At 38.0% G+C, this 20,675-nt stretch overlaps 1 protein-coding gene across 12 annotated transcripts in view; it reads left to right on the forward strand.

Annotated features, from left to right (window-relative positions):
* MAGI1 (membrane associated guanylate kinase, WW and PDZ domain containing 1) overlaps window positions 1-20,675 on the forward strand; it is a 681,166-nt gene that overhangs the window by 566,265 nt on the left and 94,226 nt on the right. For 11 of the 12 annotated variants that reach the window (XM_055260326.2, XM_055260327.2, XM_055260328.2 and 8 more), the window contains exons 6-7: window positions 12,882-12,964; window positions 18,429-18,464. In XM_055260326.2, the coding sequence (XP_055116301.2) occupies window positions 12,882-12,964; window positions 18,429-18,464 (119 nt within the window). The remainder of the gene's footprint in view (window positions 1-12,881; window positions 12,965-18,428; window positions 18,465-20,675) is intronic. The other variant, XM_055260322.2, reaches the window with a different exon arrangement.

Here is a 20,675-nt window from a genome sequence, read left to right on the forward strand (position 1 = left end):
AAAAACAAATAGAAGCCGGCCGGGCGCGGTGGCTCATGCTTGTAATCCCAGCACTTTGGGAGGCCGAGGCAGGCAGATCACGAGGTCAGGAGATCGAGACCACGGTGAAACCCCGTCTCTACTAAAAATACAAAAAATTAGCCGGTCGTGGTGGCGGGCGCCTGTAGTCCCAGCTACTCGGAGAGGCTGAGGCAGGAGAATGGCGTGAACCCGGGAGGCAGAGCTTGCAGTGAGCCGAGATTGCGCCACTGCACTCCAGCCTGGGCGACAGAGCGAGACTCCGTCTCAAAAAAAAACAAACAAAAAAAACAAATAGAAAATTTTCAACTGAAAAATACAATAGCCGAAACAAAAAGCTTAGTAGATGGATTCAACAGCAGAAGAGAGTGGGGACAGGAAAGAATCAGTGGACCTGAAAATAGAAATTACCCAATAAGAACAATAGAGAGAAAATCAACTGGGGAAAGAAAACCAACCAACAAACAAACAGAGCTTCAGAGGCATTTGGAACAACAACAAAAGCTCTAACGTTTATTTCACTGGAGTCTCAGGGGAAGAGAAAGTGGGTAGGACTGAAAAGAAAAGTACTTGAAGAACTAATGGTTGAAAATTTTCTGAATTTGGCAAAAGAAATAAACCTACAGATTCAATAAGCTGACTGAACCCAAAGAAAACTACAGCAAGACACGTTCATAGGCAAATTTTTGAAAACTAAAACCAGAAAAACATTGAAAGCAATGAGAAATGACACCCTATGTATATTAGTGAAACAAGTAAAATGATAGCATATTTGTCATCAGAAACAACAGAGGCCTAAAGGAAGTGGCATAGCATTTTTCTAGTGCTGAAAGAAAAGAAGAATTAACCCAGAATTCTACATCCAGTGAAAATAACCTTTAGGAATCCAGGGAAAATGAAAATATTCTTAGATGAAAGAAAGCTAAGAAATTTGTTGCTAGCAGGCCTGTTCTCAATAAATGGCCAAAGGATGTTCTCTAAACAAAAAGAGAATTCTAAAACAAAACCAAAACTCTAAAAAACAAAAGCAAAAACAGTGAGGAAAATAGAAGAATGGAGAAAGTAAAACTATAGATAAATAAAATACTTTTCACCTTTTGAGTTTTCTTTTTTCCCATTTTTAGTGAGATATAATTGGCATCTCTTTAAATTTTCCAAATTAGGTTTGCATGTTGAAGCAACAATAATACTGTTTAATGTTTCTAAATGTGTATAGAGAGAATATTTAAGATAATTTATTATAAGTGAGGCAGGGTAAAAGAATATCAATGGAGATAAGGTTTATCTACTTCAGTCAAAGTGGTAAAATGATGATGCCAGTAGACTATAAGATTTATAAAATATATTTATAAATAATATATATATATAATGTGTGCATATATATGTAATGTAGTACCTAAAGCAGCCACTTATAAGCTATACAAAGGAGATATACTCAACAGTGCTGTAGATATATGAAAATGGAATTCTAAAACATTCATGTAACCCACACAGAGGCCAGAAAAATAAAACAGAGGAAAGAAAAACAGAACAAAAAGAAAAATTACAAACAAAATGGAAGACTTAAGCCCTAACATATCAATAACTACATTTAATAAAGTGAACTAAATACAGCAATGTAAAGATGGGGAATGGCAAAGTGAATTAAAAAGCATGACCTAATTGTGTGCTATCTATGATGCATTATTTCAAATGTAACAATATAGGTATGTTGAAAGTAAAGGATGGAAAAATATATCTTGCAAATGTTAATCAAAAGAAGCAAGAGTTGACATATTAATGTCAGATACAGTAGGAAAATCTCCAATAAATGAGAAGCAGACTAAACAACATACTTTTAAATAATCTATGGGTCCAAGAGGAAGTCTCAAGGGAAATTAAAGATAAGTAAATAAATTGAACTGAATGAAAATGTAAATACAGCACATTAAAATAGGTGTGACACAGCCAAGGCAGTGATGAGAGGTAAATTTATAGCACTAAACATATATATGAGAAAAGAGGAAAAGTCTCACATTAACAATCTAAACTCCCAATGCAAGAACCTGGAAAGAGAAGAATAACTTAAACTCAAAAAGATGGAAGGAAATAATAAAGATAAGAGGAGAAATCAGTGATGTCAAGAGCTGAAAAACAATAGACAAAAATCAATGAAAGAAATAGCTGATTCTTCAAAAGGATTAAAAAAATTGAAGAACCTTTAATAAGATTGACAAAGAAAAAATGAGAGAAGACCAAATTGTCAATATTAGGAATTAAATAAGGAATCAGTATGGACCCTAAAGTCATTCAAGATAATAAGGGGTGGAGATTCCTCCTCTCTGGCCAGGGCATCCCTAAAAGAGAGAAGAATCAAATAAACACAATAAAAAATGATAAAGAGGATATCACCACTGATCCTACAGAAATACAAACTACCATCAGAGAACAGTATAAATACCTCCATGCAAATAAACTAGAAAATCTAGAAGAAATGGATAAATTCCTGGACACATACACCTACCCAAGACTATACCAGGAAGAAGTTGCATCCCTGAATAGACCAATAACAAGTTCTGAAATTGAGGCAGTAATTAATAACCTACCAACCAAAAAAAGCCCAGAATCAGACGGATTCACAGCCAAATACTACCAGAGTTACACGGAGGAGTTGGTACCATTCCTTCTGAAATTGTTCCAAGCAGTAGAAAAAGAGGGTCTCCACCCTAACTCTTTTTGTGAGGCCAGCATCATCCTGATACCAAAACTTGGCAGACACACACACACACACACACACACACATTTCAGGCCAATATCTCCGATGAACATCAACGTGAAAATCCTTAATAAAATACTGGCAAACCGAATCCAGCAGCATAGTAAGAAGATTATCCACCACGATCAAGTCAGCTTCATCCCTGGGATGCAAGGCTAGTTCAACATATGCAAACCAATAAACATAATCCATCACATAAACAGAACCAATGATAAAAACCACATGATTATCTCAATAGTTGCAGAAAAGGCCTTCAATAAAATTCAACACTCTCTCATTCTAAAAACACTCAATAAACTAGATATTGATGGAACATATCTCAAAATAATAAGAGCTATTTATGACAAACCCACAGCCAATATCATACTGATTGGGCAAAAGCTGGAAGCATTCCCTTTGAAACTGGCACAAGACAAGGATACCCTCTCTTACCACCTGGAAGTTCTGGCTAGGGTAATCAGGCAAGGGAAAGAAATAAAGGGTATTCAAATAGGAAGAAAGGAAGTCAAATTATCTCTGCTTGCAGATGACATGATTGTATATTTAGAAAACCCCGTCGTCTCAGCCTAAAAACTCCTTAAGCTGGTAAACAACTTCAGCAAAGTCTCAGGCTACAAAATCAATGTGCAAAAGTCACAAGCATTCCTATACACCAATAGTAGCAAAACAGAGAGCCAAATCATGAGTGAACTCCCATCCACAATTGCTACAAAGAGAATAAAATAACGAGTAATATAACTTACAAGGGATGTGAAGGACCTCTTCAAGGAGAACTACAAACCACTGCTCAAGGAAATAAGAGAACACAAACAAATGGAAAAACATTCCATGCTCATGGATAGGAAGAACGAATATTGTGAAAATGGCCATACTGCCCAAAGTAATTTATAGATTCAGTGCTATCCCCATTAAGCTACCATTGACTTTCTTCACAGAATTAGAAAAAACTACTTTAAATTTCATATAGAACCAAAAAAAGAGCCCATGTAGCCAAGACAATCCTAAGCAGAAAGAAGAAAGCTGGAGGCATCATGGTATCTGACTTTAAACTATACTACAAGTCTACAGTAACCAAAACAGCATGGTACTGGTACCAAAACAGGTATATAGACCAATGGAACAGAACAGAGGCCTCAGAAATAACACCACACACCTACAACCATATAACCTTTGACAAACCTGACAAAAACAAGAAATGGGGAAAGGATTCCCTATTTAATAAATGGTGTTGGGAAAACTGGCTAGCCATATGCAGAAAACTGAAACTGGACCCCTTCCTTACACCTTATACAAAAATTAACTCAAGATGGATTAAAGACTTAAACATAAGACCTAAAACCATAAAAACCCTAGCAGAAAATCTAGGCAATACCTTTCGAAGACTTCATGACTGAAACACCAAAAGCAATGGCAACAAAAGCCAAAATTGACAAATGGGATCTAATTAAGCTGAAGAGCCTCTGCACAGCAAAAGGAACTATCATCATAGTGAAGGGACAACCTACAGAATGGGAGAACATGTTTGCAATCTATCCATCTGACAAAGGGCTAATATCCAGCATCTACAAGGAACTTAAACAAATTTACAAGAAAAAAACAAGCCTTTCAAAAAGTGAGCAAAGGATATGAGCAGACACTTTTCAAAAGAAGACGTTTATGTGGCCAACAAATATATGAAAAAAAGCTCATCATCACTGGTGATTAGAGAAATGCAAATCAAAACCACAATGAGATACCATCTCACGCCAGTTAGAATGGCAATCATTAAAAAGTCAAGAAACAGGCTGGGCAGGGTGGCTCATGCCTGTAAGCCCAGCACTTTGGGAGGCTGAGGCGGGCGGATCACGAGGTCAGGAGATTGAGACCATGCTGGCTAACACAGTGAAACCCCATCTTTACTGAAAATACAGAAAATTAGCCGGGCGTTGTGGTGGGCGCCTGTAGTCCCAGCTACTCAGGAGGCTGAGGCAGGAGAATGCTGTGAACCCGGGAGGCAGAGCTTGCAGTGAGCCGAGATGGCGCCACTACACTCCAGCCTGAGCGATAGAGTGAGACTCTGTCTTAAAAAAAAAAAAAAAAAAAACAAGAAACATTGGGAGGCCAAGATGGGCAGATCACGAGGTCTGGAGATAGAGACCATCCTGCCTAACATGGTGAAACGCCATCTCTACTAAAAATACAAGAAACTAGCTGAGAGTGTTGGCACGAGCCTATAGTCCCAGGTACTCAGGAGACTGAGGCAGGAGAATTGCTTGAACCTGGGAGGTGGAGGTTACAGTGAGCTGAGATCGTGTCACTGCACACCAGCCTGGGCGACAGAGCAAGACTCCGTCTCAAAAAATAAAAAAATAAATAAATAAAAAGTCAAGAAACAACAGATGCCAGAGAGATGCTTTTACACTGTTGGTGGGAGTGTAAGTTAGTTCAACCATTGTGGAAGGACAGTGTGGCAATTCCTCCAGGATATACAACTAGAAATACCATTTGACCCAGCAATCTCATTCCTGGGTATATACCCAAAGGATTATAAATCATTCTACTACAAAGATACATGCACACATATGTTTACTGTAACCCTATTCACAATAGCAATGACTTGGAACCAACCCAAATGCCCATCAATGATAGACTGGATAAAGAAAATGTGGCACATATATACCATGGAATACTATGCAGCCATAAGAAATAATGAGTTCATGTTCTTTGCAGGGACATGGATGAAGCTGGAAACCATCATTCTCAGCAAACTAACATAGGAACAGAAAACCAAACACCCCATGTTCTCACTTATAAGTGGGAGTTGAACAATGAGGACATATGGGCACAGGGAGGGGAACCTCACACACTGGGGGGCCTGTTAGGGGGTGGTGGGTAAGGGGAGGGATCGCATTAGAAGAAATACCTAATGTAGATGATGTGTTGATGGGTGCAGCAAACCACCATGGCACATGTATACCTATGTAACAGACCTGCACGTTCTGCACATGTATCCCCGAACTTAAGTATAATTTTTTAAAAAAAGAAGAAGAAGGCCGGGTGCGGTGGCTCATGCTTGTAATTCCAGCACTTTGGGAGGCCGAGGCAGGCAGATCACAAGGTCAGGAGATCGAGACCATCCTGGCTAACACGGTGAAACCCCGTCTCTACTAAATATACAAAAAAAAAAAAAAGCCGGGCATGGTGGTGGGCGCCTGTAGTCCCAGCTACTCAGGAGGCTGAGGCAGGAGAATGGCGTGAACCTGGGAGGCGGAGCTTGCAGTGAGCCGAGATTGCGCCACTGAACTCCAGCCTGGGTGACAGAGCGAGACTCCGTCTCAAAAAAAAAAAAGAAAAAGTAAGTAATGCAAGTAGTATTCCCAGGCTTAAATGAGGAGTCGCTCATCACAAAAAAAAAAAAAGAGATAATGAGAGATGAATTTGTATATTTAAGAACTCCTGAAAAAGAAATATTGAACTATTACACTATTTCTACATAATCTCTTGCAGAAAATAAAAGAGGAAGAACAGTCTACAGTTATTTTTATGAAGCTAATAATACCTTGATAGCAAAACTAAACACAGTACAAAAAAAGTCATAGATGCAAAAATCTTTAACAAAATTTAATAAGTAGTAATCAGCAATTTCCTATGACCAAGGCTGTCTCAGTATTCAAATAAATCAATCAATGTAACCCACCATGTTAACAGGCTAAAGAATTAATGCTCATATTAATTGATGCAGAAAAAGCATTTGACAAAATTCAGCACTCTTCACATGGAAAAATAGGAATTAAAGGAAATTTATTTGACTGGTTAAAGAGCATCTACAGAAAACCAATGGCCAACATTATACTTAATAGTGAAAAGATGAAATGCCTTCCCTGCAAGTGTGAAAACAAGCCAAGGATGTCAGCTGTCCCCACTCTTTTTCTTTTTTTCTTTTTCTTTCTGTTGCCTATGTTGGAGTGCAGTGGTGTGAACGCAGCTCACTGCAGTCTTAACTTCTCTGAGCTCAGGTGCTCCTCCCACCTCAACCTCCCAAGTAGCTGGGACTACAGGTACATGCCACTACACCCAGCTAATTTTTTGTAGTTTTTATAGAGACAGGGTTTCTCTGTGTTGCCCAGGCTGGTCTCCAACTCCCGGGCTCAAGAAATCTACCCGCCTCAGCCACCCAAAGTGCTGAGCTGTTCCTGCGCTTATTCAACATCATGCTGGAAGTTCTACCCAGGGTTATGATTCAAGATAAAGAAGTAAAAGCCATATAGATTGAAAAAGAACAAATGAAACTACTTCTGTTTGCAGATTATATGGTTATCTTAGTAGAAAATCATGATAAATGTACCAAGAAAATTTTATAATAAGTGAGTTCAGCAAGGTTGCAAGATAAAAGATAAGCATATAAATAGCAGTTGTATTCAATGTTCATGGATTGGAAGAATCAATATTGTTAAAATGTCCATACTACCCAAAGCAGTCTACACATTCAATGCAATCCCTATCAATATACCAAAGACATTCCTCACAGAAATACAAAAAACAATTCTAAAATATATATGGAACCACAAAAGACCCAGAATACCAAACATATCCTGAGTAAAAGAATAAAACTGGAGGAATCACATTACCTGACTTCAAATTATAGTACAGAGATATAGTAACCAAAACAGCACAGTACTGGCATAAAAGCAGACATATAGACCAATGGAACAGAATAGAGAACCCAGAAACAAATCCATACATCTACAGTGAACTCATTTTAGACAAAGGTGCCAAGCACACACATTGGGGAAAGGATGATCTCTTCAATAAATGGTGTTGGGAAAACTGGATATCCGTATGCAGATGAATGAAACTCTCCCATATCTGTCTCTATATACTAACGTCAAATCAAAATGGGTTAAAGACTTTAAGACCTCCAACTATGAAACTACTAAAAGAAAACATTGGAGAAACTCTCTAGGACATGGGAGTGGGCAAAGATTTATTGAGTAATACCCCATAAGCACAGGCAACCAAAGCAAAATGGACAAATGGGATCACATAAAGTTAAAAAGCTTCTGCACAGAAAAGGAAATAAAGTGAGGAGACAACCCACAGAATGGGAGAAAATATTTGCAGACTGTCCATCTGACAATGGATTAATAACGAGAATATATAGGGAGATCAAACACCACTATGGAAAAATCTAGTACTCTGATTGAAAAATGGAGGAAACATCTGAGTAGACATTTCTCAGAAGAAGACTCCAGATGGCAGATAGATAAGTGAAAAGGTGCTCAACATCACTAATCATCAGAGAAATACAAATCAAAACTATCATGAGTGATCTTACCCCAGTTAAAATGGGTTTTATCCAAAAGACAGGCAATAACAAATGCTGGCGAGGATGTGGAGAAAAGGAAACCTTCTCACACTGTTAGTGGGAATGTAAATTAGTGTAACCACTGTGGGGAACAGTTTGGGGGTTCCTCAAAAAAAAAATAGAAAACAAAAAACTAAAAATAGAGCTATCACATGATCCAGCAATCCATTGCTAGGTATATACCCAAAAGAAAGGAAATCAGTATATTGAAGAGATGTCTGCACTCCCATGTTTATTGCAGGACTGTTCACCTTAGTCATGATTTGGAAACAACCTGAATGTTCATCAACAGATAAATGGATAAAGAAAATGGAGTCCATATACCCAATGGAGTACTGCTCTGCCATAAAAAAGAATGAGAACCAGTCATTTGCAACAACCTATGTGGAACCGGAGGTCATTATGTTAAGTGAAATAAGCCAGGCACAGAAAGGCAAGCTTCACATGTTCTCACTTATTTGTGGAGGCTAAAAATTAAAACAGTTGAACTCATGGAGATAGAGTAGAATGATGGTTACCAGAGGCTAGGAAGGGTGGTGGGGTGGTGATAAGGGGGAAGTGGAGATGGTTAATGGCTACAAAAAAATAAAGAATGAATAAGATCTGGTATTTGATAGCACAGCAGGGTGACTGTAGTCAATAATAATGTAATTGTACATTTAAAAATAATTAAATGAATATAATTGAATTGTTTGTAACACAGAGAATAAATGCTTGAGGGAGATGGTCACTCCATTTACCCTGATGTGATCATTACACATTGTATGTCTGTATCAAAGTATCTTCTATACCTCATAAATATATGCACCTACCATGTACCCACAAAAATTTACAATTTAATAAATAGCAAGTGTATGTCTATATACTAGCAATGAATACTTGGTCACCAAAATAAAAAATAAAATATAATTTAAAGTTGCTTAAAAAAAAATACAGATGTCAATCTAACAAAACATATATTGGATCTTATATGCTGGAAACTATAAAATGCTAATGAAAGACATCAAAGAAGTTCCTTATAAATGGAGAACATACTTAAACCTGTACATGAATTTTTATAGTAAATTTGTCCGAATAGCCAAAAACTAGAAATGATCCAGATGTCTTTGAGTGGTTAGACAGGCTGTGATGCATTAATTTCACGGAATACTACTCAGCAATAGAAAAAATTGCTTATTGATATATACAGCAAACTTGATGAGAATTACGCTGAGTGGAAAAGCCAATAATAAAGTATTACATACATTGATTCCATTTATATAACATTCTTTTTAAAATTATTTTTATTTTTATTTTGTTTTGAGACAATGTCTCATGGACAGACAGGAAGACTCAAAATTGATAGAGATGTCAGTGCTCCCCAAATGGATATACAGATTTAATGTAATTTCTGTCGAAATCTCAGTCTTTTTGTAGATACAGACAAGTTTATTCTAAAATATAAATGGAAAGGCAAAGGAAAGAGAATAGCTAAAACAATTACGAAAAGGAAGAATGAAGTCATAGTAATTAGTCTGCTTGATATCAAATGTACTAATTTACATTATTGTGACTTTATTATATAGCACAATAATAAAGATCGTGTGGTGTTGGTGAAAGAATAGACTCATAACTTAACGGGACAGAAGGTAGAACCCAGAAATAGATCCACAAGTGTGCCCAACTGATTTTTGACAAAATCAATTCAATTTGAAAGCATTCCAACGAAGGGCAGATAGCCTTTTCAGTAAATGGTCCAGGAGCAAGTGGACGACCAGAGGCATGTAACCTAACCTCCACCTAAGCCCCACACTTCATAACAAAAAATTAACCCCGAATAAATCAGAGACTGAAATGTAAAACATAATACAACTTTTAGGGAAACAAAAAAGCAGAAGATTTTTGAAATACAGGGCTAGGCAAAGAGACATCAAAAGCAAGATCCCTAAGAAAGAAAAAATGATAAATTTGACATCATTAAAATGCAAATTTTTTGATTTGTGAAAGAGTCTGATAGAGGACGAAAGGACAAACTACAGAGAAAATGTTTACAGACTCCACACCTAAAAAAGGACTGATATGTAGAATATACAAAGGACTCTCAAAACTCCATAGTGAAAAGAAATATCAAACCATTCATTTAGAATGTGAACTAAAGACAGGGACAGAGGGACAGCCATTTCACTGAAAAGGGTATATAGATGGAAGATATGCACATGAAAAAATTAGTTCAGCCCCATTAGCTCTAGGGAAATGGAAATGAAAATCACAATGAGATGTCATTTGCGTATTAAGATGGCTAAAGTAAAAAAGTAGTGACAACACTAAGTGATGGTAAAAATTGAGTGAAACTGGGTCTCTCATCCATTGCTGTTGGGGTTGTCCGGCATTCTAGAAAACAGTTCCTAAGAAACCAAGCATGCAGCTCATACCATCCGGCAGTGGCACACATGATCATTTATCCCAGAGAAGTGGACACTTAAATTCACACAAAAACATGTACATGAATGTTTATAATAACTTTGTCCAAATAGCCAAAAACTAGAAATGATCCAGATGTCTTTGTGTGGTTAGACAGGCTTTGATACATTCATTCCATGGAATACTACTCAGCAATAAAAAGAATTGATTATTGATATATACAACAATCTTGATGAGAATTATGCTGAGTGGAAAAGCCAGTCATAAAGTATGACATACCATGATTCCATTTATATAACATTCTTTTTAAAATTATTTTTATTTTTATTTTATTTTGAGACAGCCTCTCACTCTGTCGCCCAGGCTAGAGTGTAGTGGCACAATCTCTGCTCACTGCAACCTCTGCCTCCTGGGCTCAGGTGATCCTCCTACCTTAGCCTCTCCAGTAGCTAGGACCACAGGTGTGCACCACCATACCTGGCTAGTTTTTTTTTTGTATTTATTTGTAGAGATGGCATTTCACCACATTGTCCAGGCTGGTTTTGAACTCCTGAGCTCAAGCAGTCCGCCTGGCTTGACATTCCAAAGTGCTGGAGTCACAGGCGTCTACCACCATGCCCAGCGCTATATAACCTTCTTGAAATGACAAAATTATGGAAATAGAGGACAGATTCGTAGTTACCAGGGATTAAGAAGAGGGTTGGGGGGAATGGTTGGAAGGGAACCATGTGTGACTATAAAAGGGCAACGTGACGGACCCCGGTGATGATGAAAATGTTTTGTATCTTGACTGTGTCAGTATCAGTGTCCTAGTTGTCACGGTATACTATAGTTTTGCAGGATGTTATTATTGATGGGTTCTAGGTAAAGGGTGCGTGGGATCTCTCTATTCTTTCTTTTAACTGAATGTGAATCTACAGTTATTTTTGTTTTAAACACAGTTTTTCTTAATCCTGCATAATCTCCTGTCCTAACAATGATCCTTTTTACTACCTTACTGTGTAGGAGTAGTGCAGACTGTGGATTCTAGTGCAAAACTCTCTGGGTTTAATTCCCAGTTCTGTGATATCTCAGCAGGGTATCCTTAGACAAATTGCTTTACCTTTTTATTATCAGTTTTCTCATTTGTAATATGGGGAGCAATAATTTTAATGCTAATAATACTTCTCTCATAGGGTTATTGTAAGAACAGATTCTGGCAGTCATACGTGGTCACATTAAGTAGGATTGGTGGTGGTAATGGTGGTGGTTGCTATATTACCTTTTGTTATTTTTATTTTAACACAGTTGATATAACGTGTATGCATTTGCAGATTCTGTTTTTCTCTTAAGCCATTTTTTTTAACAATTAATAAGATTTGAATCAAAAATAAAGAACTTTGGCAATCCCTCTTCCCTGCCAACTCCCAAATTTACAACCGAAATGTCACAGTTCAAAAAAAGTTTTAAGTTACTGCCTGAACTTAATTTTTAAAAAACTTCTTGTTTTCCTGTCTAGTTTGTAGCCAGAACTACTGGACTGGAGTTGTTTGCCCCACCCGCTTAGCTGCATGGTGCCCTGGGGGCTCAAGCAGAACTTTGTCCCGGCCACTGCTTTGGGAAGCACAAAGGCTGAATGCTTCCAGCCATTCTGGTGACATTTCTAATATGATTGAATGGCAATATCTTTGGGAATGTGTCTCTACACCTTCAAATCACCACCTGTTGAAATACTTCATCTAGAATTGAACTGTACCTCTTAAAAGGCAGTTGAGTGACATGTTTAGCCTCTCCAAACTTATCCTTGGTCCAGATTCTATTTATGACGAGTAATCTGGGGCTGCCTTCATTATGTCCAAAGCATAATTTAGGACATTGTGATTTAATGGTGTGTATTGGTAGTTTGGAGTGATTTATGTGAATTGAGTAGTTTCATGCTGTCATGAGAATTCTTATGTAATATAATGAATGAAATAGCAGCCCTCTTTGTGAGTTTCAGCGTCCAAGATTCAAATCATAGATAAATTTAAAATAAATTGAAGTTTTCTCTGTGGCAAATGCAAAGTCTAAAATAATCTAGACAAGTGTAGATGGTATAGGCAAGAACTATCATTTGTAACTTATTTTTCAAAAATAAAACGGTATTACTTTTTAAGCTTCCAGTAATTGAATAATCACATGTTAGGTAAGTAAAAAGCCTACCTAAGACCCTCCCCAAGCCATTTCGTAATTCTAAACTCAGGCTCTCTTCTGGTTTGGATTTGCTGTTGTAAAGCATCTTTGTTGTGGTTAAGGAAGAAATATTCAAGTGTGTGTAATTCCGTCATTGGGCTTCTTGCTTTTTTTTTTCAAACAAAATATCTTATTTTTGTTTCTGGATTGCAGCCATAACACGAAAACAACGTCTTGGTTAGACCCTCGGTGCCTGAACAAGCAGCAGAAGCCTCTGGAAGAGTGTGAAGATGACGGTAAGGGGCCAGGCAGGTCTTGGGTTAAGTGAATTGGGGGCACTGTTCACATGTGCAAATTTTAAAGAGTCGTAGCCAGGTCAGTCAGGCCTTAGGTTGAGTTTTTAAAAGGTAATGCAATTTCTGCTAAATGGACTGTGGTTTACAAAAGCAGGAGGAAAGTCAGAGTTGTTTCAAGAGAAGAATTTGTTTACAGATAAAGACAGATGCATACTAATATCTCCATTAGAAGCAGAAGAGTTAGAAACTATTCAAATGAAGATACATCCTCTGTCTTCAGGAACTTAGAGAAAATTCTAGAAAGTCTCTAGGAATAAAGAAACCAAAGATGCTCTGGTCACTCACACATTCTCAGGTTTAATCCTATCTTATAAAAGTCTTGGCCGGGCGCGGTGGCTCACGCTTGTAATCTCAGCACTTTGGGAGGCCGAGGCGGGCGGATCATGAGGTCAGGAGATTGAGACCACGGTGAAACCCCGTCTCTACTAAAAATACAAAAAAAAATTAGCCGGGCGTGGTGGCGGGCGCCTGTAGTCCCAGCTACTCGGAGAGGCTGAGGCAGGAGAATGGCGTGGACCTGGGAGGCGGAGCTTGCAGTGAGCCGAGATTGCGCCACTGCACTCCAGCCTGGGCGACAGAGCGAGACACTATCTCAAAAAAAAAAAAAAAGTCTTGGGGGAAAAGTTGGGAGTTTTTCTTGAACTGTATATATTTCACATACTTCCCTAGTCTTGGAGGTAGGGGAAACAGATCTAGACATGTTTGAGAATCTCTGTGTGACTTGCAGTATACCCACAATATGTAGTAAGTGTATTCTTTTGAGACAGAGGTTGAGATGTTACCTAGAGCACCACTCTCCCTGTTAATCTTGGAAGTGAACTAACTGGCTGTAAGAGCTTTTGTTGAAAAAGTTCATTTCAAGGCTTTGGGTTTTCTAATTACTTCTCCAAAATGAAAAAAAAAAAAAATTAAAACAGAGCTAGTGTGTCCCTTTTCAGTACACCAACGTCTATCCCAAGTTCTACCAAAATTATTTTTTGGTGTGGAAGAATTAAAAGGGAAATGGTTTGCTTCTCTCTACTTTGCTACTCATTATTCAATTCTGGCATGTGAATTAGTAGTATAATTATTAAATATGTGTTTTACTGTAAGATAACAGAACTTTATTATTTGTCCTATAGTGCAGAATTGTTGTATACATAAACTTGAAGATTTTTTGAAAATGCAAGGCAGTATTTTAAAGTATAATACTGTCAAAACCTTGTACTCCATGATCCTTCTGTTATCCATGGTTTGCAGATTACTTTAAATGACATAGACTATTGTGTCGGTATTTATCTGAGTTACTTCAAATGGAAACAAAAGTCCTTCTAACTTAGGAGGCATGACCAAGATGCTTGTTTTGTTTTTGTTGCTTTGTTTCATTCCTGAAGAAGGAATAGAACAGGTTCATTCAGCTCTGGTATTTTGCATGCTTGGGAGATAATGGACTGTACTGATTATTTCAGTATTCTGTTTAACATATAATACTGGTTGAGTATCCCTGATCCCAAAATTTGAAGTCCAAAATGTTCCAAAATTGGCCAGGCATGGTGTGGCTCATACCTGTAATCCCAGCACTTGGGGAGGCTGAGGCAGGAGGATCACTTGAGCCAAGGAGTTCAAGACCAGCCTGGGCAACATAGTGAGACCTTGACTCTACAAATAATAAAACAAAAATTAGCTAGGCGTGTTGGCGTGTGCCTATGGTCCCAGCTACTTGGGAGGCTGAGGCAGAGGGATCACCTGAGCCCAAGAGTGGGAGGCTGCAGAGAGCTGTGATTGTGCCACTACACTCCAGCCTGGTTGACAGAGAGAGACCCTGTCTTAAAAGAAAGAAACAAAACAACAACAGGCTCCAAAATCCAAAACTTTCTGAGTGTCACCATGATGCTCAAAGGAAATGTTCACTGGAGCGTTTTGGATCTTGGATTTTCGGATTAGGGATGCTGAGCCGGTAAGTATATTACACAAGTATCTCCAATCTGAAAATATGCAAAATCTGAAACCCTTTTGATTCCAACCATTTTGGATAATGACTGCTCAACCTGAACATAAATAACCAGTTTTCAAAGATCAGAGCATAAAACACATTCAACCCTAAAACTTCATGGAACGATAATCATTATTTGATGCCTTATCATTTTGAAAGCAATTTAGGCACTCATTACCACAGGGTCTTCAATGTCAATATCCCTTTTGTAATTATTCTGGGAACTTATGAAAATGCCTGTTAATACAATATTATAAGTGATAGAATACTGCAATAGCTTTTTCTGAGAAAAACTGTACATAGAGTAAAAGTATTGAATGGAATTGACATTTTTGTTACCAAATCTAGTAATTTTTAATTCTTAAAATTCTTATCTTTTTGTGTTAATGTTGTTTCCTTTGGAACAAGAATGTATTCATACCAAATGCAGTTAGTTTATAATTATCTCTTTAATATTAGAATTCGTATATTCTGTTTCTGGTAGAAATTCTATGTATATCTGTGTGCCGGTACACACAAACAGTATAAATATATAATCAGATTATGGTAAGTATCAATTTGCATTTTCTGTTGCCAGTTAACACAAAGCTGCCTTGTTATTATTTATAACACAAAGCAGAAAAACATATTGGTTGCAAATATTGTCCCCGTATTTCTTTCTGTTCTTTGTAGGTCATACATATGGGGCATAACAGTATAGCATCGTACTTAATTATTGTAAAGATTTGATATGTTCTACTTCCTATCTCAGAAAATTGAGAAACTGGTTTGAGATTTTGATGTTAATGAATGACTCCTGTCATTGCTGTGTCCAGTTCAGTTAGAAGCCCTCAATGTTGCCTTTGAACTCCAGGCCAATATTGTAATCCATCTGATTGATAATGTCAACGGTTGTCTCAAGGAGACTTTGACTCAGTCATATTAAAACCATTAAAACTGATTATCTTTCCCCCCAAATTACATAATATACAAAGTGTTTCCTGTCTCCATTCATGGTAAATTTATGCATACTCAAAATTCCCCGTTGATATATCAGTTTTCTTCACACCTATTTCTAACCCGTGACCAGCTGAATTCACTTGGCATCCAAAATATCTCTTGGATCCATTCACTGTTTTTTTCACCGCATCTACCATTCTCATCTGGGATCATGCTCATCTCCCATACAGACTCTTTTCACTCTCCTTTTTATGTTGCACTCTGAGAAATCTTTTAAAATGTAAATGTGATGATGTTATCGCTGACAACCTCCACGGGGTCTGCTTAGGAAATGCCAGGTCCGTAGCTTGCTTCTCTGAGCCCTGTGTGGCCAGCCTCTCTAGGTTTTCTCACACTATTTCATTACTCTCTGCTCTTCATCATCCCTACTAGTCCTCATTGAGTTCCTGCCTCATGTCAGTTAACTGTGCATTTCTCTCTTAGAATACCCTTACATTTCACAATAGTTATTGAATACTTTCTGTATGTCACGTGCATCCTAGGTATTCGAATGTGTCAATGAATATAACAGACATTAAACTTTGCATATCCTTCAGGTTATACTTCAGGGAATTTTTCCATGACTTTGCCCCCAAAGATATGATTAGGTCACTCATTTATCTTACTCTGTTGAGAACTTATCATAGCTTTAATTTTAGTGTTATTTGTGTGAGCTTTGGATTTGTCTCCTGTTCTGGAAAAGTAGAGATGTCTGATTGTGTTTTTTGAGATGGAGTCTCGCCCTGTGACCCAGGCTGGAGTGTGGTAGCATGATCTCTGCTCACTGCAACCTTTGCCTCCCTGTTCAAGCGATTCTCCTGCCTCAACCTCCCGAGTAGCTGGGATTACAGGTGAGCGCCGCATGCCTGACTAATATTTTGGATTTTTAGTAGAGTCAGGGTTTCACCATGTTGGCCAGGCTGGTCTCGAACTCCCGACCTCAGGTGATCCACCCACTTTGGCCTCCCAAAGTGCTGGGGTTGCAGGCATGAGACACCACGCCTGGCCCCTGATTGTGTTCATTTTGATATGTCACCTAGCACAGTGACTGGCACGTCATAGGTCTTGATAAATAACTACTGAAGAAGTGAACAAATGCTCCCAAAGATATTAGATAATGTCCAAATGGGCGTTTTCACAGATGACTTTGTGTAAATTAGATTCTCCTTTTAAGAAACGGTACCAATCAAAACTTACCGTTGGCGGTGGGATCATTTTTTTTTTATTATTATACTTTAAGTTCTAGGGTACATATGCACAACGTGCAGGTTTGTTACATATGTATGCATGTGCCATGTTGGTGTGCTGCACCCATTAACTCCTCATTTACATTAGGAATATCTTCTAATGCTATCCCTCCCCCCTCTCCCCTCCCCCCACCCCACAACAAATCAGGAGTTTACAAGGTGTCTAGGCCCATGTTGGTTATTTAAGTGAATCATTGATTGATTGGTTCATTCATTCATTCATCAAGAAATATTTAGTACCTAACTTGTTCAGAAAGCTACACTGGGCCCTGAGCCTGTTGTGGTAGTGAAAACAGGCTCAATCCCTGTGTTTGTGAAGCTTATAGGAGCCACTTGCCCTGACTCTGGGGAAACATTATGTATGAAATGATTTTTGTGTGTTCTCCCGTGTTTTCTTCTCAATAATAATAAAATGTTTTACTGACAGCAAGAGGATGAGGTCAAGAACAGAAAGGATTTGGACTTGTTTTGCTCCCTGAAATTTTTGAGGACATTTTAATTCTAATATTTCTGAGCTGCTTGACTTAGAAAGTGTGCGTGTGTGTGTGTGTGTGTGTGTGTGTATGTGTGTGTTTTCTCACAAAACCAGTAAAATGCCTCCCAGCACTCCTTCAGGGCAGGTTTCAAGGCTTTCTTCTTTGATATATTTTATCTTGACATAATTCATCTTTCCAGCTCCTTTTTGAAAGACATCAAAGTTAGCTCATTATACAGTCTGCACTTTCAATTTGACCTCACCTTCCATTTTTCAAGCAGCACTGTTACTTGTAAGTTAAATAATGCTTTAATTGTGAGTATAATTGCCTCACTGATTAGAGGATTATTGAAGGATTAAAAGGACTGATAATGAAAGGTCTAACAGCTTTGTTTACTCCCAATAAGGTCTGTAATAAGTGACTTCCCACTTAAGAACATTGAAACTGCAAAGGTATTTGTCATCTTTTACAACCAATCAAATCCTATTTTGACATGCAAGGAAATGAGCCATGTAATTATTTTGCCAATATCAGCTCTTCCCGTTTTGTGATTTACACTGAGGTCGCAAGTTTACTATCCAAGCCAATGAAATAAGCCACAATGCAGGTAAGGACAAACTAGAGTGATGTGTTTGCTGCTGTTTTCCTGAGGAGATTTCCTTTCTTGGTGCTGGTGTCTGAATTTTGCTTTCTCTCTTTTCTGTCTCATTCCTGCTATTCCTTTGGAGAAGAAGGGGTACACACCGAGGAGCTGGACAGTGAACTAGGTAAACCCTCCCTGCCTGCTGCTGCTGCATGACACGTGCATGGCATGGCCTGCATGGTTTTCTTCCCCAGTGAATTGCTTAATCCCTCTGCTTCTTTAGTTTGCACTCCTCCAATTATGATTTTCATTCTAGCTTATCCAGGAAAGGTCAGTCTTACAACCTGTGTGTCTGACTGCAGGCATGACGCAGAGTTGTAGTACATTATGTTTACAAAGAAAATGTCTGACTGAACAGAGACTAGAATGAGAGTTAGCAAATTGGTAATGGGTAGGTCTTGTAAAGTGAGGATTGGGAAAGAACCAAAGAGATGCTCGCTGGATCCCTTGAACTTTCGCGTAACCTGTCTCAGTCTTATTTCTTTATTTGTTTAGTGCGGATGGTTATTTGGGTAATACAAAAAAGCCAAGCAGAACAAACAAAAATCCATTAAGACTAGTTTAAGGAGCATTATAGGAGCACTTGCAATAAAAGAAGGTCACTGAGGAATTGAATAGTTAAGTCTTAGGATTGTGTTGTTATTACGTCACAGACTACATGTTGACCTTGCCATTATAGTGAGTGGTTGTGTATATAGTGATGCAGCACCTATATGTACTGTTTGCCTTAGAGTTGTGTCAATGCAAATCAAGTCGTGACTACTCTAGTTATTGTTGTTTAGGAATAATTTATACTAGCAGATGATGCCAAATTCTTGTTTCTTTGCTATTGGAATATATTGAATTATGTTTGCTATTACGTTCAGTCCTTTATGTTCAACCTTGAACAACATTAACATTAGTTTGCATTCCATCTGATACATTTGTTAATGGATGCATAGGAAAGCATAAATTTCAGCTAAATTGCGGATGAAAGCCTCGGCTGATGGGAGATTCTTTAGCAACTGAAGATTGTTTAAGTAGAAGATTGTTTAACATCAGTATGAGTGGAACTATACTAAGATTATTGAATCTGCCTGGCATTTTTGAGATTGCCTAAAGACCTGAAAATATAAATCTATTTAATACAGATTATTGCATTCATTTGGTTTTCTTTATTTTTGTTATGTGAGATAAAGATAATCAGTCATGGTTGGCTAGAATTATGATGGAATAGAACCAAGCTCTGTTTTTCTTAACATTTGGAACGTATCTGTTGTAATTGATGCACATGCCAGCAATGGTCAATAACTATTGATGGATCTATTTTTAAAGATGTTTAATAAGTTGTCTTTGTGGTCATTGTGAGAGGGATGACTTAAGGTTCACCCTGAATGATAGAACAATTTGAAACTAATTTGATTGAAAAAAGAATTTGTCAATCCAATGATATTAGATAAAGTAATTGAAAGAGACAGAAATAAGTTTTCCAGACACAAAGTGAGTGTCTTAATCATTTGTTCAGCCAATTTCAACCACTCTTGCTACCTGAGTAATACGTGTGAGAGATCACTCTGCTGTCTGCTGGCAGCCAGTGGAGATAGCATAGCTGTGTACAGGGGCACAACCTTATTTGCTTCTCTGGAAATTTGAATTTGAAATTTTCAGGGAAGACGTTTCTGCATTTTTACCCACATGTAACTGTGATATCGTGGTGACTTGCTTATGCTGTTAAAGGCTCTAAACATGAGTTCTCTTGGCTTTCTCTGGGTTCAGATCAAAGTGTCTGGCTCCCCTGCTTACTGGCTATGCAAACTTAGACAAGCTATTCACCTTCTTTTAGCTTCCCTTTCCTTATCCATAAAGAGGGGCCAAAAGAGGAGCTCCCATGGTGCTTATGAGATGACTTCATGAAAGAGTGTTTTAATATTTGTCCCTGTGATTAGCACGTGCTATTAGCTATTTGCAGTGTTATTATTTATTACCTAATTCCCTCTTCTTGGATTTTTCAGTACTTTCTTATGGTGCTTTTTTCCATTAACACAGCACAAGGGAGGAATGCGTTCTATACTATAGAAATGGCCCAAATGTGTTCTTGTGGGAAAGGTAGAGATAAAACCTTTGATTTTTGCCTGCACATGTCCACTGTGTAAAGAGTAGCACACGTGCACACACACTGTTTTCTGTTGCATTCACTCCAGATTCTGTTGACAAGCTCACTGCTCATTTTCTTAATAAGAGGGTCCTAATTTCAAACAATAGCAACTGTCAGGTTTTCAGTGAACAATGTAATTCCAGATGTGACAAGGAAACCCTCTTTGTAATCGGCCTCTGAGAGGCGTGGGCAACTGGCTTG

The sequence above is a fragment of the Symphalangus syndactylus genome, chromosome 21 (genome assembly GCF_028878055.3).
Source record: "Symphalangus syndactylus isolate Jambi chromosome 21, NHGRI_mSymSyn1-v2.1_pri, whole genome shotgun sequence".
NCBI lineage: Eukaryota > Metazoa > Chordata > Mammalia > Primates > Hylobatidae > Symphalangus > Symphalangus syndactylus.